The sequence below is a fragment of the Pezoporus occidentalis genome, unplaced genomic scaffold (assembly GCF_034315485.1).
Source record: "Pezoporus occidentalis ecotype Australia unplaced genomic scaffold, CSIRO_AGI_Poc_V1 ctg68, whole genome shotgun sequence".
NCBI classification, from domain to species: domain Eukaryota; kingdom Metazoa; phylum Chordata; class Aves; order Psittaciformes; family Psittacidae; genus Pezoporus; species Pezoporus occidentalis.
The window spans coordinates 4962543-4983729 of record NW_026916030.1 but is presented as its reverse complement, the minus strand read 5'-3'; the positions used below and the strand labels follow the sequence as shown (position 1 = coordinate 4983729).

Below are 21187 nucleotides of genomic sequence, written 5' to 3'. Positions count from 1 at the left end.
TGTAATGAGGTGTGAGAAGTCACACAGGAATCTGTGGAGGGCCCTGATACTTCTGGCATTTGTTAATCTGACAAATGTAAGTAGTTGCTCTGTAGCTTTTTTGCAGTCTTGTTTTTCAACTGTACTGGGCTGAAGTTCTGCAGAAGGCTGATCACAGGAAAGCAGCAGGCAAAATAATAATCTTTATTTTTTGCAGAACTGGGAATCATGGGTTTTGGAGGACTCCAGCAGAGCAGAACTTCCTGTGACAGATAAGAGTGATGATACTCTGCCTGTTGGTGTTGCTGTAGACTACACCAGTAACATGCCTATTGTGATCAGTAAGTCTTGTTAGTCTTTCCTGTGGAATAATCCAACCATAGCAATATATGAGATATTTTTGAGGGGGAGCCTGGAGATCTGGGTTCTGGGAGATTGTTCTGAAAGGGACATCAACGTACGTCCTGCCTTTTTATATCAAACCCACAGCATGTGGGCTTAATTCTGTGTAAGGATTCAAGTGGTAAAGTGTTAAATACAGTTCTTCAAAGCTTTCAGCAGCCTGGGATACTGCACTAACAGATACAGCAACAAAGCACCCGAGTTATGTCTGTGTTTCACAAAGCTGGGGTAACAGTGGGTTTAAAGCAGTCATACTCCAACACCAGTGATTTCAGACTGCCTGTGAGGTTTCCTTTGTTCTTGTAGCTCATGTCATTTTGCAGAACCATTTTGCATGAAGCACATTTGCACTGATCTAAAGGAAAAGTGGGTTAGTTTCAAAGCCAGAAAAAGCTAAGATCATTGAGGTGGATCCATAGGTTTTCAGTCTGCATTAAAGCACAGAACCTATACTGACTGAACCCTGCTGTGCTCTACATCTAGTCAGTTGCATCGCTGCTGTAACCTCTGTGCTGCCTGAAGGCTCTTCAAAGCACCTTTGTCAGAGGTTGAAGCTGGAGGTACATCTGAACCATTGCATTGTACCTTAGTGAATTCTGAAAACTCTCTCTTGAAACCTCGAGACAGGTTGAAATAGAGATGCCTTCAGGCAGAGTGGAAGGTACTGCAGTCAGGAGTTCCTGAAGAGCACAGGAGGATGCCAGTTAACTGAGAACTTTACCTGAATGAAAACCTATGGTAGGGAATTGAGGTCAACCTTTGTACTTGAATGCCAAGTTGAATTTGAAGCATTTTCTTTGTTAGTCTGTACAATTATTGGATTAAGAAACTTGTCAGGACAGATATTTTAAAGCCCAGGTTGTGCTGCCCTAGGAGTTTTTAGAAAGGTTTTTGGAGAAGCTTTGCTAACGCATTGTCTGTGTTCTCAGAGTGAAGTCAGCTCAGGTTTTGGCTACACATTAATTGGCTTTGCACTTCACTGCAAGGTTGGATTGCAAAGAAACTCATTTGTCCTGGAGCTTGTTCCCATGTGGAAACTGGCCTTCCCTAGCATACTTTTCGTGAGGAACCAATAGCTAGAGAAACATGGCCACCCACTGCACTGCCTAACAAAGCACTGTGATTACAGCAGATTTTTCCTGCATGCTGGATTTGTTGGGATATTTGTTTAATTTAGCACAGTTAAACCATTACAGATTTTTTTATTTCTGTATTGCAGTATCTGTAATATATTCTATATAATATTACAGGTATTATTTATTTATTCATAGAAATATAGGAAATGATTTGGGGCCTTTAACTATGCTGAGGCTATTTGAACTGAAGCAGATTCTTAGGCTCAAAGCTGCAGCTGCCCGAAACACAGATATTTTATATCAGAGGTTCAGATCATCAGGGTGATTGCTTGATGTTGGCTTTCTTTAAAGTTAAAAAGCTGTGAGTCTCTCTGTACTTTATGTACATGAATATTAATGATGTGACTGGACCCAATGGAATGTGGGGATTGCTGAAGGGCAGAGAGGATTGAAGGAGGGAGCAGCATATAGGTGAAGAAAAAGGTGCTTCAAAATATGAAAAAGCTTGGCATTGGAATTCATGGGTGAAAGTTTGGTTTTGTCATTCAGGAGATGGCATTTGATTGTCAAAATAACCATCTATGAATTTATGAATCATGAAGTCAGGAATAGGAAGGAGTAAAGAAGGGAAAAAGAGAATTGGGCCTTCACAGAGAAGCAAGGGAACAAAGACGCAAGTGAAAGCAAGAAGGGCCGTATGTAAGAAATAAGATGCTAAGCAAATCACCTGAAGGTGCCAGTAGGAGCAGAGCAGGAAAGTGTGGCTGCAGGACTTACATGTGTGATTTCTGGCAGGTGACGAGAAGACCCTTCCTCCAGCTCCAGTTCTGATCCTGCTCTCTACGGATGGTGTGCTCTGCCCGTTCTACATGATCAATCAAAACCCGGGGGTTAGATCACTGATTGTGACCCCAGAGCCATTGATGTTAGTAGGGGAGAGAGTTCCAAAGTCAGCAGGTAGGTGCTTCCGTGGGTTAGGAAAGCACTTGTCTTTGTTGATCTTTGTCATCTTCATTGGTAAGTTTGGTAGACAGACATGTATGTGGTCACAGAAAATATATTTCATTCTTTATAATGGTAATGGGGGAGCAGTTCTTGGGTGTTTTGTGCTCCCAGGGCTGTTCTGTGAATCAGTGTGAAATTATCTAGTCCTGTTCATTATTCAGGATGTCGAGTACTTTGCAGACTGTGCACGTAGACTCTGTTCTGCAGTCAATCTTTGGAGAACAGGGCCAAAGCAATTCTAAGAGGCACTTTTCCCAGCTTTGGGGTGTATGACTGGAACTGCAGCAGTGGCTGCAGGCTCTGCTTGGGGACAAGGATCAAGCACTGAGCATGATCTTTATGTTACGGAGGGGTGGTGTTTGTCCTCTGCATGTTTTGCTATAGGAAGCCATGGTAGGAGCTAAAGTTTTGGCTGCAGCAAAAGCTTATTTAAACAGCAGGTTTCTGCAGCACTGAAAATTCTGTTAGCAGGTGAAGAGTAGTAGTTTTATCTGAGTTATATATGTGCTGCTGTATGCACTGTGAAGTAGGCAGTTTCCTGTGCTGGGTTAGGCAGATAAGGTGATTGTTTTGCTTCTTTGCATGCATGCAGTAGTAATTGCAAACTGACCATTTTCTTCCCTAAACCCAAATTTGCTTCTCCTTCCTCAAACAGAATGCTTTTGTTTGGCAGCCTGCCTCTCTGCAGCACTGGCTGACTTGTGTGCTAACAGCCTGTTTTATATAAGGTGGCAGGAGAAGGGTGAAGCCTTTTCACAGGAAATTCCAGAAAACATTAATCTGGGCAGACAGTAGTATTGATTTTGAGTTGGACTTTGTGCAGTTTCTGTATCACTTACTGGGTTTTGGGACTGGAAGCCTGGCTCTGCCATTTCTCTTCCTCAGTGTAACTGTCTGTCCAGTTAGTGAGGTGTAGTGCTGAGCTGTCCCCATCAGATAGCATTTGGCCTTACAATGCCTTCTGCCATTAGTCAGTGCAGCTGGATGAGTCTCTTCCTTTCCCATTTGTCTTTCTGCAGGAAGTACTGCCACAACTCCAACCACTCCTCCAACTTCTTCAAAGCCTGACACAGCACCAGGGGTTGCTCCTGCTGCACCTGCCTCAAGTCAGGCTCCTGCAGCAGGTGGAGCAGCTGCTTTTTCCTTCATGCCTTCAACTGTGAAGATGCCTGGCTCTACAGGCAGTGATCCTCCACCTTACCCCTTTGCCGGTGAAGCCTCCAAGCAAGCCCCGACTCCCAGTCTGACTGGAGCAGCAACATTCTCTTTCTCCTCTGCTTCTCCTAAGTCATCCGTGACCCCTGCTCCTTCTGTAGCCACTACTACAACTACTGCCACCTCCTTTTCATTTGGATCCATGAACTTCAAACCAGCTGCAGAGAGCTCACCAGGGCCACCTCTCTCCACACCACCTGTTGCACAGAAGACCTCTTTTGCCCCTTCGGCTTCTTCAGTCAAAGTGAACCTCAATGAGAAGTAAATAGATGCAGTAGTTAATGCAGTGGTTGCATGTTTGTTAAATTGCTCCAGGCACGGAGTGTGTGGTAGTTCTGAAGATGGTTTCTGGCTTTTTGCCTCACAGCTGTTTCCCATGCTTCCAAGAAAGCACTGAGGAAGCCTCTCTTTATCTGAGTCATAGGACTGTGGAAACCCTCCGTGCACACAGTGATAGAGGTTATGTTCAGGGGCAAAATAATAGTCAAGGGATAATGCAAAAAATTAGACTGGCTGTTTGCCAAATTGTCAGAGACCTGTTTTTTTCAGGCATCAAACAGTAATTCCATGCCTTAGTTTGATGCAAATTATGTTTAAAGACTCCTGGAGAACACTGGGCTTTGAAATCCTTTATGTCTGGGCCTGGTTTAGTGTGGTGGTGATAGCACATGCTTCTTTGAGTGTTTGTTGAAGGTTCCTTACCCTTAATCTAAAGAGCAACTCGCAGAGCTGAGAGGAAGCTGTACCCATAGCTGGCTGATTTCTACTCCCATGGTCAGTAGAGAAGGTGCCAGACCTGATTTTGTTCTTCAGTGGTGCTTGTCACTGACCATAGGATCCGAAAACTTCAAAGCCTGTTCATGCCAACTGAAAGCAAATTAATCTTGATTACAGACTGTGCAGAATGAATTTGGGTGATGAGTGTTCACAGATCATATACCCACTCTTCCCTCCAGCTCCTGAGACTTGCTCTCTGTTTTTGGAAAGAATGGTTTAAAACACAGCTTTGCTAATTGGACTTGCTTTCTAGGGAGGGAAATTTCCATGTAAATGCATTGTAAGAAATTCCTGATGCTTTAAAGGATTATTTTTTTAATTAGGAAAATCTTAACTACACCAGGATCTGATGGTGGCTCTTAATGGCTTTTTGAATTTTATATTTTGTGTATAAAGCAAATGATACGCTTGTGAATTGGCTGAATATTTAAATTGGCTGCCTTGAGGAGCTGAGTTTGCAGATGAATAGAAATTCATAGTTTGCAGGGTTTCTTTGAGCCTTGCTGCACGGATGACACTAAAGGCAGCTCAGATTTGCTATAATTGGTGCTTTGGTGAAAAACTATGAGGTGCATTTTGAAGCAGGAGGGTACTTTTTGTGGCATTTAACTTTTGCTCACTGGGTGGGTCTATGGTAGCAGCCTTTGTGGTACCACATATTCAGAAATGATCCTGAATGGCTCCTTCCTGATATTATCAGAAGCTACACTTGTAATGCTGTATCTGGAGCTTGAATTTTTTGCTGATCCCAGAGGATGCAAACTCATTAGAACCTAGTGCTTTATTTTGGATGGAGGGAAACAGCCAGGACCAGTTCAGAGCTGAAAGATGTTCTGCTTTTCATTGCAGGTTCACTGCTGTAGACACCTCTTCTCCCACTAGCAGCAGTGGTCAGTGCACTTCCCCAATGTTTTCATTCTCCAGCACTTCAAAAACTGCTTCTGGAGCTCCTCTGAGCCAGTCCACCCCCCCTGCAGCTTCTCCCACCACACCACTGAAGGCTTCGACACCTGTGCCTGCTGCAGGTAGGATTCTGATGCATGTTGTTGGGAGTAATGCACTGTAAGCAGTGTTCTGAAAGTTTTAGGACATAATGAGCTTTGTTTGGCTTCTTTCTTGTTTTTCCTGCTGCCCTTATTGTTGCAGTGAACCTCCTGATCTGCACACTGTAACGATGGGATGGATTTAGTGCTGAAACAGAGAAGTTTGGCCATTCGCATTTGTTGCTCCCTAGAGAGCCAGATGTGAAATGAACATATTCAGCTGCTTAAGTTCATCCACAAGTTCTGACACTTTCAGTGATCTGTAATGCAACTCTGATTAGGAATGTTTCTGAGCAGTCACACAAATCAGTGCCTTATCTTGCATCTTGATCAGAAATGAGTTTAAATTAGATCACACTTGTTTGTTAGCAGAATAATATTCAATCTCAAAGGATCCTGTGACCATATTGAGGGTCCTTCAGGAATGTTAGAGCCACATGCTTTAGAGTGACGATTGTTACTGTTAGCAGGGAAGTTGAATGGGATTAAAACAGCACCTAAGGAAGGTGTGTTCTTGCACTAGGGCCATACTACAGTTGCTTTTGGATTTGACAGTGGCTATTATAGTTTTGTGTGATCGCAGCCTTTTTTTCTAAAGCTTTGTATAAGTTCATAATTTACTGTTTCTTTTTAAATTCCAGTGTCACGTCCTGCTCAAAACATGCTTTCCACTTCTTCAGTACAGAAGACAGCCAAAATCACCCCTTCTGCAGCAAAGCCAAGCTCTACTCAGGTAATGGGAACTTGAGTGGACTCTTTAGAGGCTGTATGTTTTACATGTCCTGTGAGTCACTTAGAATTCATTGAACGGAACGACTGTCCTTAGGTCAAAGAATTAGCTGGCTTTAGACATTAAAACAGCAGCAAATCTGTGGGACTAAATCCATGTTTTATGCAGGTCTTTGGGAGCTGTGTTTTGGTGTATGTTGTCATAATCACAGTAACAGAAACTAATTCTTCCTGTTGGTGTGGAAATGAGGTTTCACAGCTTTCCTAGCTAGTAAGCAGTCAAGAGTTGCCCTGACTGGCTATTAAGAGAGACACCAAGTTTTCTGGATATTAAAAGCAAGGCACTAATACAGAGCAGCCCACAAAGACTTCATTTGCTTCCATAAAGCTTTAGCCGTGTATCCCCAGGTAGCCTATGGTCCTACTTCAAATGTGAACATATCAGTCTTAGTCTGTGAAACTAGTCTGAATGGAGTTTCTAACATCAGGCCTCTTGATATTCTGAGCTCCCTGTTTCTAAGGATATATCCCTAATATTGTATTTTTTGTTTGTGTGGGTTTTTTTTCTTTTTTTAGGGTAAATCAGCAGTCCCCAACACAGCTCTAGATAAACAGGCCCACCAGTGGAAGGATTCAGACCCTGTCATAGCAGGAATCAGAGAGGAGGTGAGATTTCCAACCAGTTCTCTTAATTTTGGAAGCTGTAAGACCACAGACGCTTCAGCTCACCTGTGATCTGGTGGTGTCTGTCAGTAGTTTAGGAATCAGAATGGCAATTTTTCCCAAGTTAATCTGCCTGGTTTGTAATTGCTGTTTGTGTGTCCCGTTCAGTCATCTTTAATTTCAGCCACTGTGCTGGAAAAATGAAGTCTTTTCCCTGTTAATGTTCAAGAAGAATTTCTTGCTTTGGCTGCAAAACAACCAGTGTTTACTGTGTGATGTCCAAGAGCTGTGACATTTGTTCTAGTCCCTGCAGTGTTTCAGTGGTTGCACTTACTTCCTCTGTAGATTGCACATTTTCAAAAGGAAATGGAGGAACTGAAGGCCCGGACTTCCAAAGTCTGTTTCCAGGTTGGTACGCCAGAGGAAATGAAGATGTTGCGAACCGAGTCGGATGATCTTCACACTTTCCTCTTGGAAATTAAGGAGACAACAGAGGTGAGCAGAGTATCTTCAAACTGTTTAGCTCCTCAGCAGTGACTGTTCCTCTCCTGATGTTCCTATTTGACCTGCTAGAGCTGAAATGATGGAGATGGAGCATCTGACTGTGCTGCTTTAATGTGGGGGTAACATCTGCATTTGTGCTTTCAGGCAGACCCTTGCAGAAGCCCCTGTGCTAGAGATGGCAATTAAAAATAGTTACTTTGAACCTTGTTCCATCTGTTCCATTTGCAGTCACTTCATGGAGATATTTGTATTCTGAAGACAACCTTGCTGGAGGGATTTGCAGGGGTAGAAGAGGCTAGAGAGCAGAACAAGCGGAATCATAGCTCGGGGTATCTACACTTGCTCTATAAGAAACCTTTGGATCCCAAGAGTGAAGCACAGCTTCAGGTATGAAGTGTGTCAGCCAACTTCTAATCTAGAGTTTGAAATAAAATAAAACTGAGGCTTGTGTAAGTGCCCAGCAGTTTTGGTCTCCTGTAGATATTTATTGTTTCAGCGGGCTAGTAAAAGTGGGATGAGCTTTGTTTTCCATGAGTTTGCAAGATATGCTGAAAATCCTCTCCTGAAGTTCCTCTGTGTTGTTGCCGTTTGCAGTGATGACTCAAAACTGCTGAGAGGCAGTAGTTCACCTGAGATCCAAGTCTATTCTAAGCTTAGAATGTGACTCTTGACATCCTGTTCCTTCTCAGCCCGTAGTGTTTGCTCAGGGATTTCACTTAAACGAGTACTTTTTTTCCCCAGCACTTTGTAGAAGAGTTCTTAGAATTATTTTTATCTTCAGCAAGTGCCTTGTGGAACAATTTGATGATTTATTATGACTTACAGAATTGTGTAGTTAATTTCATGGATGGCAGAACATAAAGCTAAATGATATTCTAAAAGCTGGGGCACAAAGGCAAATAACCAGCAGCACATAAAGAGGCTTTCAAAAGCATGAAAGAAATTAGGGGTGAAGCACTCTTGCAGCTCGTGATGAAAGGGCTATTTAACCCTAAGCAGAATAGAGTGAATGTGCCTTACAGATGATACTTGGTTTTGAGGGGAACTTACTAGTATATAAAAGATCTTTGACTAGCAGGCTGAAAACATAATTGAATGTCATCTTTATTACAGTAGGTATGAAGAGCTTGCACACAGTTACTAGAAATCAGCCAATATGAAGTAATTTCTTTTAGGCCTGATCTCTAATCTTCACCTGGATTCTGTAGTGATTCTTAGTCTTAATTGTATGCCTGCTTTGATGTCCAGTATGTCTCTGTGACATTTCAAGCTTATGCTCATGACTTCAGTGAGGTGACAGCCTTGAAATTAGTGTTTTACTGATCTAGAGAGAGGATCATGAGGAAAGAATAACAGTGAGAGAAGTGGAAGTGGATTGGAATGTATGGAGAGAGCTGTCAGGTCAACTTTTGGAAAGTGTATGAGAAAGACGCCTCTAGTCTGACTCTTAAACCTTGTTCAGTCTACATCCCCATGCTCCTGGGTGATAAAAGCTCACTTAGTTAACTTCATGTATTGGTTTTCAGTGATCCTGAGGCTTTTCTGGTGTCTAGCCATATTGATTTGCTGTCCTGAGAGTGACTGCTATATAACACTCCTAGTTGCTGGCGAGAGGAAACCTGTGCTTGGTAGTGTGTAACAGCCCACAGTAGGACTGGATTTGGTTACAGCTTGAGTATGTCACATTAGAATTTCATGCTCTATCTTGAGAACAGTTGCAGTGGAATTTTTCCCAAGCTGTGTTACTTGGCTGCTTCATCGTTGTATTTCAGCAAGCATTCTGTTGGGATGAGCTGAAACCAACTGCAGTTTCCATTTCCACTGTACGAGATCGGAGTTCAAGACATGTTCATGTCATGACAGGCTGGAGGGATGACAGTAATAAGACTGAACACTGGTTTTGTTTAGGGAGCAGGGCTTGTAGCCAGAGGTCTCTGGTTGAGTTGTGCAACTCTGTGGTCGTGGATAAGTCACTTTACTTTTTCTGTGCCCTTTGTTCTTTCCTACCTATAAAAATCAAGTTAATTCCTTGCCTTAATGTGGGAGTTATGAGCATTTGTGAGTATTTTCATGAATCATGGTCTGTGAATGCTGGTATCCTAGAGCCATGTGAATAGCCTGCAATGCTTTGATCACCTATAATTGTTGGAAGTTTCAACACTGTAAAATGGGAGCAAATGAATCATGTTCTGCGAATGAGATTTGAAATAACGTTTGTTTTGTATAATGCCTGATGTTTGTAAAACTCTTTCTGCAAGGACCTGGCAACGTTTTGAAAACATTATGGAAAGTATTATTTCCAGCTGAGAGCTAGAATAAAATGTCCTGTGAGTGTTCCAGCCATTGATAAGTGGATCTTCACCATGTTGGGTTCTGTTGTGCTGATAAAACTTTCCAGGCAGTAATATGGGAAAGTGCTGCATGGCTTGGGCCGGATGAGCTTAAAGAGTCTTCAACTTCTTCATCTGAAACTGAGATTTCTGAAGTGAATGAAAAGCTGACTTTGTTTTGCATGGTAGGAAATTCGGCGCTTGCACCAGTACGTGAAGTTTGCTGTTCAGGATGTGAATGATGTTCTGGATTTGGAGTGGGACCGGCACCTGGAACAGAAGAAAAAGCAGAAGTGAGTAACTGAAACTGGAATACAGAACAAGGAACATGTCGGTGAACGTGGTGTTATTCTCGAATCAAACAGACAAAAACCCTTTTCTGTTTAACAGTATGATCTTTTACAAGGCATCTAGGAATGAAGCGTGACTAAGACACCTAATGGGAGCTATAGGTTCAGGCTGTTTGGCTTCATGCATGCTACAAGCTCTGCATCTTTGTGTACAGTGTAAATAGTGCTTATAGAAAAAAATGTAAGCTTTGTAGAAACCATTCATTGGTGGTAGCTGCTGAAACCTTTCTAATAAGTAAAACCTCTGAAATTAAATGAGGTAAACTAATAAACTTGCAGCATATCCAAAGGAGAAATACATATTTGAGATGAACTGAACTGCTTTGGTGTCCAAAGCAAGGCACATTTGATCTCATGGAGTTTAAGTAGCTAGTACCACTAAACTACTTTGTGTATGCATGCCTGCTTGTGGCCAGATAATAGAGTGGTCCTTATCCCTGTCTCTTGATCTGGTGTCTTAAGGCGTCTCATAGTTCCTGAGAGGGAGACCTTGTTTAACACCCTGGCTAATAACCGGGAAATAATTAACCAGCAGAGGAAGAGACTAAACCAGCTCATAAACAGCCTGCAGCAGCTCCGACTTTATAATCAGACATCTCAGTGGAGTGTTCCCAGTGATACATCTTCTCTTAGCAGTGCTCAAAGGTATGTGAAACACAAGTTCCTGGGTAGCGTTGACACTCTTCCTCTCTTGCCTCCAGCAATATGCAAGGGTGCATCTTCCAAAGAATGCTGTTTTGTGGATGTGGTATTGGAAACAGGATGTCCTAAAAGTCATACTAAATTATGCCCATGTAATAGAGAAGCTCATGGGTTATGTTGTGTGGTTCACTCTTTGATGCTCATCAGAAATTTCCCCTACAAGTTACAATTTTTATAGTAAACAGGACAATAAAACCTCCTACCTCAGGGTACTGCTGGGTGTCTGAATTCAGGGGAGGAAGAAGAGAATGGCTCTTAGAGTTCCAAAATAAAGATGCATTTATTTAAATAGCAAAGTATCTAGAGGAGCCAGTTGCTCTTGTAGATAAACTAATGGTTCCAGTGCCTCCTTTTGTCCCCCTTTTGTTCCTGACTGGGTTGGTTTCTTTCTGCTGATCATGGTTTTTCACTGCTCTGTCTTGTCCCAGTTTTGACAGTGACCTTGAAAGCCTGCGCAATGCCTTGTTGAAAACTACCTTGGAATCACATACCAAACCTCTACCTAAAGTACCTGGTAATTTATTCATTTTTCCTGCATTCACACCATAAATGTGAATCACTTTGGTTTTGGCTTGCAGTTTGATTATAGGCTAATAGCTGTCTTTGCTTTTCCAGCTAAGTTATCCACTGTGAAACAGGCACAGCTGAGGAATTTCCTAGCCAAGAGAAAAACTCCACCAATTAGGTCTACAGCTCCAGGTAAACTTTTAGTTGCCATAGAAGTCTGAAATCCTTTCCAGGAGGGTGACCTACCAGCTGTGGGAATCAGTCCTGAAATTACCTTTTGGGTTCTAGCTCCTCAATCCCTATTTTTCATTTCCTGTTCCCCTATCAGCTCTCAGTAAGTTTCCTTCAGTTACTGTCTTATCAAAGACATCCTTTTGTCACAGTTAAGAATCCTGTCAATGCAGGATTAAAACAAGCCAGTAGAAGAGCATCCTAAGATAGAATGTCTCTGTTTTGGCCGTTAGGCTGGATGGTTCCCTCAACTTTTAACACATACATGTGATTTTGTTTCTGATATTGCAGCGAGTTTATCCCGATCTGCCTTCTTATCCACAAGATATTATGAAGATTTGGATGAAGTCAGTTCAACATCCTCAGTTTCCCAGTCACTGGAGAATGATGATTCACAGGCAGTGGACCAGGAAGAAGAGGCTGCTCCAGTCCAAGTCCCTCGTCATGCTCCTGTGGTCCGTACTCCCTCTATCCAGCCTGGTTTGATGGCACAGTCTCCATCCTTTGGGAAGCAGCAGCTCTCCCTGGGTACTTTGCGTGAGTTGTTTTTGCGGTGTCTCTCCCCTGTCCTGCATGTTTATCTCAGTATCTTTAACCACTGTGTCCATTGCCAGTGCTTCAGGTCCTGGAGAAATGAGGCTGCAGCATGCAGGTTTACATTGCCAGGTTTTTAGAAGCAGTTAGCAGACAGGCGTTGTAACCTCATGAACTTGACCTGAAAGCACTAAAATGTCTTGACTTATTGGCTGTGTTTTTCTGATAGCCTGTTTCTTTCAGCTAGTACTGACCATAGGTAGCATTGTCTTCCTTTAGTAACTTGCCTTAGGTGTATGCCATTATTTCTTTAAATAATGCCTAAAGACCAGGACACTGAAGTACTACTACATTTGGTTGGTGTGGCCAAAGTTAGGAGTTCTGAGCCCAGTGAGTCACAGTAAGAATTAAATTTGTATACTGTCAGTTTTCCTTGTGTGAGAGATCTTTTTATATTTTCAATCTCTGTATCCAGAGAGAAAGATACGGTGTCAGCAGACGTGTCTGTAACGGCAAACTGGAAGTCATTGAAATAATAACTATTGAGACTTCCTTGCTTGATTCATTGGGATATACAGAAACTGCCAGGGACAGATTGTGTTGATTGTTTAAAAGCCCTGCAGTCTTGTCAGAAGGAAGCTGTGTGCTTAGAGGAAGTGTAATTCAGCAAAGGCTTTCAAGTCTCTCTGATCTATAGAGTTATAATGAACTATAATATTTTTGTTTGCTTGTTTTTAGTGTCTACATCTTCAAACCGAATCATACCGCAAGGGGCAGATAGTACGATGCTTGCAACAAAGACTGTGAAACACGGAGCCCCTGCTCCCACTGTCACTGTTCCAGCACCGCAAGCAGCTGCTGCTGCAGCTCTTCGGAGGCAGATGGCTAACCAGTCCCCAGGTAAAAGGATGGCTAATTGCCTAAGTGATCTCTGAGCAGTTGAATGTGGCTTTCACAAGAATTTATCACTCTCAGAGGAGAAGGTTATCAAAGAAAATGTGACACAGATCTGTATTTGTTGCACCTCTGAGTTATCCAGTGTTTCTTTGTCTTCCTTCTTCCTTTAAGCTGCAAGTACAAAATGCCTGAGAAACTCCCACCTCGGGTTTCTTCGTACCCCTACTCATCTGTGCAGTGGCAGAAATGTCGATAACTCTCAGGAGATCTTAGAGTAGCAATTGATCTGTGTGCCAGAAACTGCTGGAGAGGCACTGGCCTCTATTAATAACTGCTCATTATTAGCTAGGCAATTAAAGATCTGAACTGTAAAACAATTTTAATATTGAAAAGCTGAAGGTGAACTATTGAATTAAGCCTTGAATCTGCTTGTAAGGTTTTGAGTTGACAGGAGAAAGGTTTCCCAATTTAAGTTTTTCTTGTTTGGTTCTAAACAACACTGCAGCATTGGTGTAGAAAAGAAACAAAATTCAGTTACTGGTAGTTTATTTTCCGTGCCCAAAGAGAGCTTAAGTGTAGGAAGTGGACTAGTGATATGAATTCTGGGGGAGGCCAGGTGTAACTACACAGGTCATGTCTGTAAACCTGAGATGTTGCAATGTGGGTGAGGAAAAATTTGTAAGAATAAATAGGTTTGGTCAACTAACAATGAAAAATGTATCAACTAGATAGAAAGCTCTCTGCTGCTTTGGTGTCCAGTAAGAAGGCTGACATACCAAACATTTTGGGCCAGCTACACCACATACCTTCTAGAAACCTGGATGGGTTTCTTCTGAAGTTACTCATAGGCAACCTATTGAATGAAATGCTTAATATGGAGAACACCTTTATCCATTTTTTTTTTCCTTTTCCTTAAAGCTGTAAGCACCTCCTTGACTGAATCAACCCTGAAAAACGTACCTCAAGTGGTGAATGTGCGAGAACTCAAGACTAGTGCATTGACTCCAGCTGTCTCTGCAGTCATAGGGTGAGTGGGTGCTCCCCTTCTTTCTGGTAGCTTTGGATAGCTCTTGCAGTAGAGCATGTCTGCCGATGGGGAGCAGTAGTAGTATTTTACATAGTCTGACAATGTAAGACCTAAAGTAGATGCATTTAGAGAAGAGTATTGAGTTTGTTGAATGAAAGGAAGAAATACTTTATTTCCAGGTCATTTAAGGATTTGCTAATGGCTTGTCCTGAACAAATGACAAGGCCAGTGTTAACCTCCTTCTCCATTAGTCTGTGAAATGTGTTTTAGTGCTGCCTCTCCTTTTGGGATCCAGTGGTTTTACTGCTAATATGTACTTTGTATCCGGTGCCTCTCCAGTCACTACCTCTGGTCTGCCCTTCTGTGTGGGAATGTTGCTGAGTGTGGTCTGTGGCCTTAAGCTGTCCAGATGTTGTTCCTTATACTTCATCATCCATTACAGAGAAAAACTTCTCTGGAGTTATGCCTCTTCTGTGTGTCCTCGGATTCACCCGCTGAGGGAGGGAGAACTGTGCTGTGGCTTTTCTGGATACATCTCTCAAATTCTTTGACATCAGAATTTTGACTGAAGGGTTGGGTGTCACTAGGGGCTGATCTTTGGAAAAATACGGAGCTGCGAGTCTATCTTCCTCACAAGTAAATGATGAATGTTGACTTTAGCATTTCACCTTGAATTTGTAAAGGCTTCGTGTGAGTTAGCTGTAACACTTGGCTTTCCTACTTGTCTCCTACAGACAACAGCCAGCTCAGCTCATTCTAGAGATTTCTGTCTTATCACCAGGCTTTGTCACCAGCCACAGAACTTGTCCCTTTCTCTGTCTTCCTCATGACCTTGAAACTCTTTGCTTGAAGTTCCTACAGTTGCTTAAAACCAAGATAGTGATTGTCCATTCTGGGGCTGGGGAGGCAAGGTCATTACTGAAAAGTCAGAGCAAAGTTGGGCTTCCTGTGTAAATAAAGCAGGAGAAACTCACCACATACATTTGACATGTCCACATGGAGCTGTAAATGCTTTATCCATGTAACTGTGGGCTATACATGCAGCTCCTGGAACAATTTCTCTTGTGCATCACTTGTCATTTTCTTACTTGTGTGTATACCCTCCATTGTCAAAGAAAAAAAGTGATTTTTCTTTGATGCAGCTTTTCAAAAAGGGGAACAGAGTCTTGCAGTGCTGGTACTCAGCTGCTGACCTTGACATTTACTTCATGGCTTCTTCTGCATTTTAGTTGGGAAACAGTTTGGGAGCTTTTTGCTATTTTATTTTCTCCTGAAAGTGATGAACTGAGAGGGGGAAGGGCAATGCTACATCTTTTGAAATGAAAATTTGCAGACAGCTCTGCTTGGAAGATTTTGCTAAAAGCAATGTTGTGGCCAGGAAGAGTTCTCCACTCTTAGTTTCATCAGAACTATGATAAGGAAAGTGAAGAGTACTGGCTGTACATAGACAAGGACAAAAGCGAGCAGTACGTCTCTTGAGTTAAACTGTAGTTAAAGACCTGTCTTTCAAGTCATTTTAGACTGACAGTATTGATTGATCTCTCTAATTTATAGAGCACCAGCTAGCTTGATATCTTGAAGGCTTTTTACAGTCTTATCTTACAGCTGACCTCATAAAAATGTACCCTCTAAAAAGTCTGCCCAGATGAACCATGCCTGCCAGTCAGGTTCAGCTCTAAAATAAAGAGCATTCACCCAGCAAAGTTAATTCATCTGGTTTTGCTGCTTCAGCCATCCTGGCTCTCTTCTGCTGCTGCAGCACACTCTTTGGGTTGTTAAGCAGTAACGGGTTTTCAGTTCTTATCAGTTGTTCAATGGCCTGTGGTGAGGTGTGTTGGTGGTCCCAGTCCAGTTATTTTATATGTATAATTTCCAGTGTAAAAAACATCTCTTTCCATAACTGAAGTCAAACTCAACATTTTCATAGCCTTGTCAGAGAAGCTGTGGGTTAGGTGATCTTTATACTAATGAAAAGGTCTCACCTCACATGACTTTCACAGACCTCCCGTTGGTTTATTCTTTGTTCAGGGTGCCTGTGAACTTGAAATTTACAGCTGTGCCTTCCCAGCATGGACTCTCTCCAGTGCTAATCTTGGAGTTTTTCTGGTTTTCTTTACTTTTGCTCTGGGTAGAGGGCAAATCTGGGCCATGCAACAGAGAGAGTGCTCATTGCTGGAAGGAAGGACTTACAAAGCTGTTGAAGGCACAAAACCCTATCCAAGACCAGATGGCTATGCAAATTTATTGTTCCATGTGTGTATCCCCTTCCTTTGGAACATAGGAAATTTCTGAGTTAGCCCATCTCTGATCAAATAGTAAATGCAGCTTGAGAGTCCTCATGAATTAGGAGATGCACAGCTTCTGATGCCCAGATTCACTTACTGTCTGGGATTTGAACTTAAGCTTCTGGTATTGGCCTTTTAAGCTGCTGAGCCTGGTAAGCCACAGACCTGAGGAGTTGCTAAAACTGGATGGCTCATCCCAAGTTATGGTGGTTTGGTGTGTTAATGGCCCACAGCATGTACATAGGATGCTTCACCCCAGAAGTAGCTGTCATTCTGCAGCAATTGTCTGTGGGCTTTGCTGTACGATTTATTTCATGGTTAAAATTCCCAAACCTATAATGTAGAATATAGGTTAATTTTATCACAGTTCTTGCCATGACTTATTAATGTTTATACTACACTTCAAAGACATGAAACGCTTCCCCCCCACACCCCCAGCTTTGCCTCCTTGCTCAGCATTCAGAGAGTTGCATGTACTTGTCTGGGCTCCACACTACAAAGGAAGCTTCTTAAATTTGTTATCCACTAGGCATAAAATTGTAATCCCCTTACCTGCTGATTTTTCATCAACTCCCTGTAATATAGAAAAGCCCGACTCTCTTCAGAGACAAGAGTGTGTGAAGAAGGCTTGATCATTTAAGTCTAGGGCTTTAAGCACATTTGCAGACTTCCTTTGTTAAATGTGGCTGATTCATTTAAGAGGTTTATTCCCTAATCAGATTTGTTAGTTTGGAGTTGTGTGTGGAATCTTTAATAGCGGTGGTTGTTCAAGTGTTCTGGAAGCTGTGCTTTTGAAAGGTGAGGAAGTCCTCTTTTAAACTAGTCATTTAATGTTTGAATTTTTACTTTTGAAGGTCGTCTGTACCTCATTCTGCAGCCCAGGCAGTCCACCAAGTTTTGGCAACTGTTGCTACAAATCAAGCTAAACAGGTATCTTTATAGAACCCTTTCCCTATGGAATAGTGTACCTGCACATGCTCAGCACAGTTTGGGGGTGTAATTGTTGGTGAAGAGGTCATCTAAAAATGCCTCTTCACAGCTTGCCCTGCATTCCTGACAAACCACTTATTCATCCGTGACCTCGACAGTGTGATACCAGGCACATCTTTGTTATGTCTTGCCTTTTCTTTCTTATGAAGGCTTGCAGCTTTCTAGTGGCCATAGCCTTGCAGCAGTAAGGGTAGCAGCTAACAACAAACAGTATTGGGTAGATACACCAAAATTTCACCAAGAAAACTTGAAAAAGTGCTGTGCAATCAAGGGAGAGAGTAGTTTGTCTATGCTTTTATTCTACTGAAAACATTTCTTACTGGTCTACAAGCTGCTAGGTTTTACATTCACACATCAATAAGAAACGCAGCAGTCTTTGTCCCCTGGAATCACTGAGCTGTTGCCTATGGAGGCTTACTGGCCTCTGCAAGAGACTTGTTCAAAAAGTTGAGTATTGACCCTGTAGGTAAGTGTTGGGGCATAATGGGCCTCAGATTGAAGAGCACTTCTAAGTGCTATAGCTGCCTTCCTCTGCTTAGTTCTAAAGTCATTGCGTGACTCTCGTGATACCAAACCAATGTCAGAAGGACCTTTGTTAATGGACAGACTGCACTGACCTGAAGTGTAACTGTGTTTTCAGACACCTCTATCAAGCTCACTTAAGGGACAGACTCCACCTTCCTCTGTGTGTGCACCCTGTCCCGTGGCATCTACAGCTGGTCCAGCATCTTCCAGCAACAAAATCTCAGGTAAGTTGTCTTTAGTGGAGATGGAAATAAGGCCTGGGTGTCTCTTGCTACCTATTAGGCTGCACAATCCAGAGAATGAAGACACTGAGGAAAAAAAAATTGCCTCCACTGAGAGGTTGCTATGCTAATTTTGATGGTGAGAATTTGAAAAACCAAGGTACGGAAGAGCAGGAGGTTTGTTTTGCATCCTGCCCTATGTTTTGTCTCTGTTCCTGCACCTAGAATTCGGTGATAAAGTTCCTTGTTCAGAGGGGACTGAGAATGTGTAACCCTTATCAAGGAATGTGGAAAGCACATTTACCAAAGTCTGCTGTTATTTGAAAGCATTGCCATTTTGTTTTTTAAACATGAAAATCATGCTGTTTTCAAACATGCTGGTTTGATTTCTAAGCACACAGCACCTTAGGAGTACCTGAACTAGCTTGAAACGAACAAATTCAGGTACTGGGTCTGTTGAGTACTGAACTTCAAGGCCAGTTCAGGTACTGTGATCAGTTGCACACGGTTTAGAGGCTTCTAAGGAAAGGAGTATACATCATTCAGTGCAAATGGGGGAAGATGAAACACCTAAGGAAAGAAGGAATTGATTTTTAATGTGTATTAGATAATAATGCTTGCACTGGACATGGTTTTATAAGCTTCTTGCATAAATGTCTGAAATCCATCTCTGATCTTCTGTCTGTAATCCATGGATGTAGGTTGCCTCTTAGCCAGGGGTAAGAAGCAGTAAAAATAACTAGAAATCATTTGACTTGGCAAACACTTGTTAAATTTTGGTTTATTGAAAACATCAGCTCCTGAATTTGACAGCACTTCCTTTGTATTTGAACCATGTTTCAATGCGTTGACGAGAGATTTTAACAAGGATTTCTTGATTTTGTTTTTTTTTTTTGTCAAGATGATGACACCTATCTTTGCTCTCATCTGGTGTATATTTTGCCTTAATTCTTTGAAATAATGAATGTGTTCTCTGATCTACCAACAGTAGCAAGAATGTTGCTGTGTATAAATATCAGACCTGGCATAAGTGGCAAAAAGCTTTGTTTCCAGTTGATAAAATTGCTGACTGCATGTGCAAACTGTTCCTTCCTTTTCTGATAGCTAGATGACAAGATGTTTTTTCTCTTTTATAACACTTGTTCTTGTATCTTATAGGACAAGGGACAGTAAAAACAGTTACAGCTGTGACTTCTTCTACCGTGCCATCCATACAAGCAACAACTGCACAGCTTAACAAAGCCTTCTCCTTTTCTTTTGTGGGGTCTGTATAACATTAATATTTCTTTGTAGCTGATATTAAACATGAGTATTGGCTGTTACAAACATTAATATTTCTTTGTAGCTGGTATTAAGCATGAGTATTGGCTGTTAGACCAAGTGTTACTTAAAAGCTGCATAATACTGGAGAATGGCACCTGCAAACGTTAGATTGGGGGGGCGTGTTGCACTAGAAGTCTTGGAAAAGACCTTCTTGTTTGTGGAATCCTACCTGAGTGAGGTCTGAAGGTCTGTGAGAATTTGACACAATATCATGTTCCTTTGAGATTTTTCGGTCTGTAACTTAACCAAGAGTGCATAATGGCTGGTTTGCTTTTCAGGTTTATCTAGAGTGGACTATTAAACACATCATACACTCTGTGTACTGGTGTTTCTCATCATTAGATGATGATTTGAGATTAAATTTCCAGTTAGGACTTGAAATTTGTACTGATGGTCAAACTTGCCAAATTATTTATTTCAGTATAACAAATGCCATGTTTTGGCTTGAAAAGTAGTCTGCTCATGAAGGTGACTAGGGAGTCCCCAAGCCATCTGGTGATTTCTGTTACATAACAGTAACACAAAACAAGGTATATGTTACGAACATGCAGTTATTCTGAAATCTCTCTTATAGAGTGTTGTTTTTTCTTTTTAGTGATGACAGAAATATTTCTTTGATCATATCTCATGTTTGGGGGAGAAGGGTGACTCCTTAGAAATGATTGTTTTAAATTCTGCATGTTTACCTGTCTATTACTCAAGTGAATTTCTCATTATGAAGTGGCTAATATTAAATGTTTCAAAACACTCACACTTTAAAATAGCTGATTTCTTTCAGTCTTAACTATTTCTCTGCCAATTTGTCAAGTGGATGTTACCCAAATGCCTTGCTGTGCTCTTCACAGGGCTAAAAGAGTCCTTTTGAGAGATGGAAATTCAGATTCAAAGTACAAACAGACCCAGCCTTTGTCCCAGGCTGCAGGGCCTCAGTCTATAAATCATATGCTAAATACAGTGCCGTTGTCAGTCCTGTCTGTTACACATCCTGAATTCTTCATCAGCAGCTGGTCTTTGAGAATCAGAGAAAGTTTAAAAAGCCACAGGGAATGAAGGTCTCTGGAGGACCCCAGTGCTCATTTTGACAGATTACAGTATTTTTGCAAGACAGTATTTTTAGTGTGAAACAGTCATGGAAACTTTTAATACCTGAATTGCTATGAGTGATCTCCTTTTTGACAGGTGGTAGTATCCAGTTATTCCCTGTTGTGCATACACTGTCTCTTAGCTTTTAGCTCTTTTAAAGTCTAATTGCCACTGTGGCTTCTGCTCTCACTAGTCTCTGAAAAGCAGTTAGGACTTGGTGCATGGTGTTCTGCTTAGCTGAATGGGGAGGGAATACACAGCAGAATAGAAAGAATTTGGGAGGCTGAGGGGTGGTCAAAAGAACTTTGACTCTTTAACCCTCTAGAAGGGTTACAAATAGGAGACAAATAGAGCCCAGTCATGCTTCTCTCAGTTTAGTTGTTGGAGAAACTGTTCTCGTGCCTGAACGTTGTACAAGTCTGTACTGGAAATCCGAGTCTCAGAGTTGTGTTAATCATGGGGTTGGAAGTTTCACCCCTTTGAGCTAAGTGTCATTCTTTCCCTTTCTCCTTTCGTTCTAGGTCTGGATTTAATTTTAGTGTTGTCACATCAGCTGCTTCATCACCGACGCTGCCCAGCCTGGCTTCATCACAAGGTTAGTTTGGAAGAGTGTGCAAACAATATCTCTTCGCTGCTAAGAGAATGCTTACTCTTCCTAATTTGTGTGGTTCTTGTTTTATGTTGTAGTTCTATTATTAAAATTGCAGTAGCTGCAGTAACATTACATATATATGCTGGATTATGCCCTGTAATGCACAGAAATCTAGGCCCACCTGCCTTTTAACTAAG

General features: G+C 41.8%; 1 protein-coding gene across 5 annotated transcripts in view; it reads left to right on the top strand.

Annotated features, from left to right (window-relative positions):
• The window catches only part of NUP214 (nucleoporin 214), a 43708-nt gene that overhangs the window by 6485 nt on the left and 16036 nt on the right, over positions 1–21187 (top strand). For 4 of the 5 annotated variants that reach the window (XM_062641265.1, XM_062641262.1, XM_062641263.1 and 1 more), the window contains exons 10-28: positions 197–320; positions 2253–2414; positions 3482–3938; positions 5304–5479; positions 6139–6230; positions 6803–6892; positions 7235–7384; positions 7622–7780; positions 9913–10016; positions 10536–10718; positions 11204–11289; positions 11391–11474; positions 11805–12050; positions 12786–12947; positions 13863–13971; positions 17111–17186; positions 17887–17995; positions 19151–19256; positions 20920–20993. In XM_062641265.1, the coding sequence (XP_062497249.1) occupies positions 197–320; positions 2253–2414; positions 3482–3938; positions 5304–5479; positions 6139–6230; positions 6803–6892; positions 7235–7384; positions 7622–7780; positions 9913–10016; positions 10536–10718; positions 11204–11289; positions 11391–11474; positions 11805–12050; positions 12786–12947; positions 13863–13971; positions 17111–17186; positions 17887–17995; positions 19151–19256; positions 20920–20993 (2749 nt within the window). The remainder of the gene's footprint in view (positions 1–196; positions 321–2252; positions 2415–3481; positions 3939–5303; positions 5480–6138; positions 6231–6802; positions 6893–7234; positions 7385–7621; positions 7781–9912; positions 10017–10535; positions 10719–11203; positions 11290–11390; positions 11475–11804; positions 12051–12785; positions 12948–13862; positions 13972–17110; positions 17187–17886; positions 17996–19150; positions 19257–20919; positions 20994–21187) is intronic. The other variant, XM_062641266.1, reaches the window with a different exon arrangement.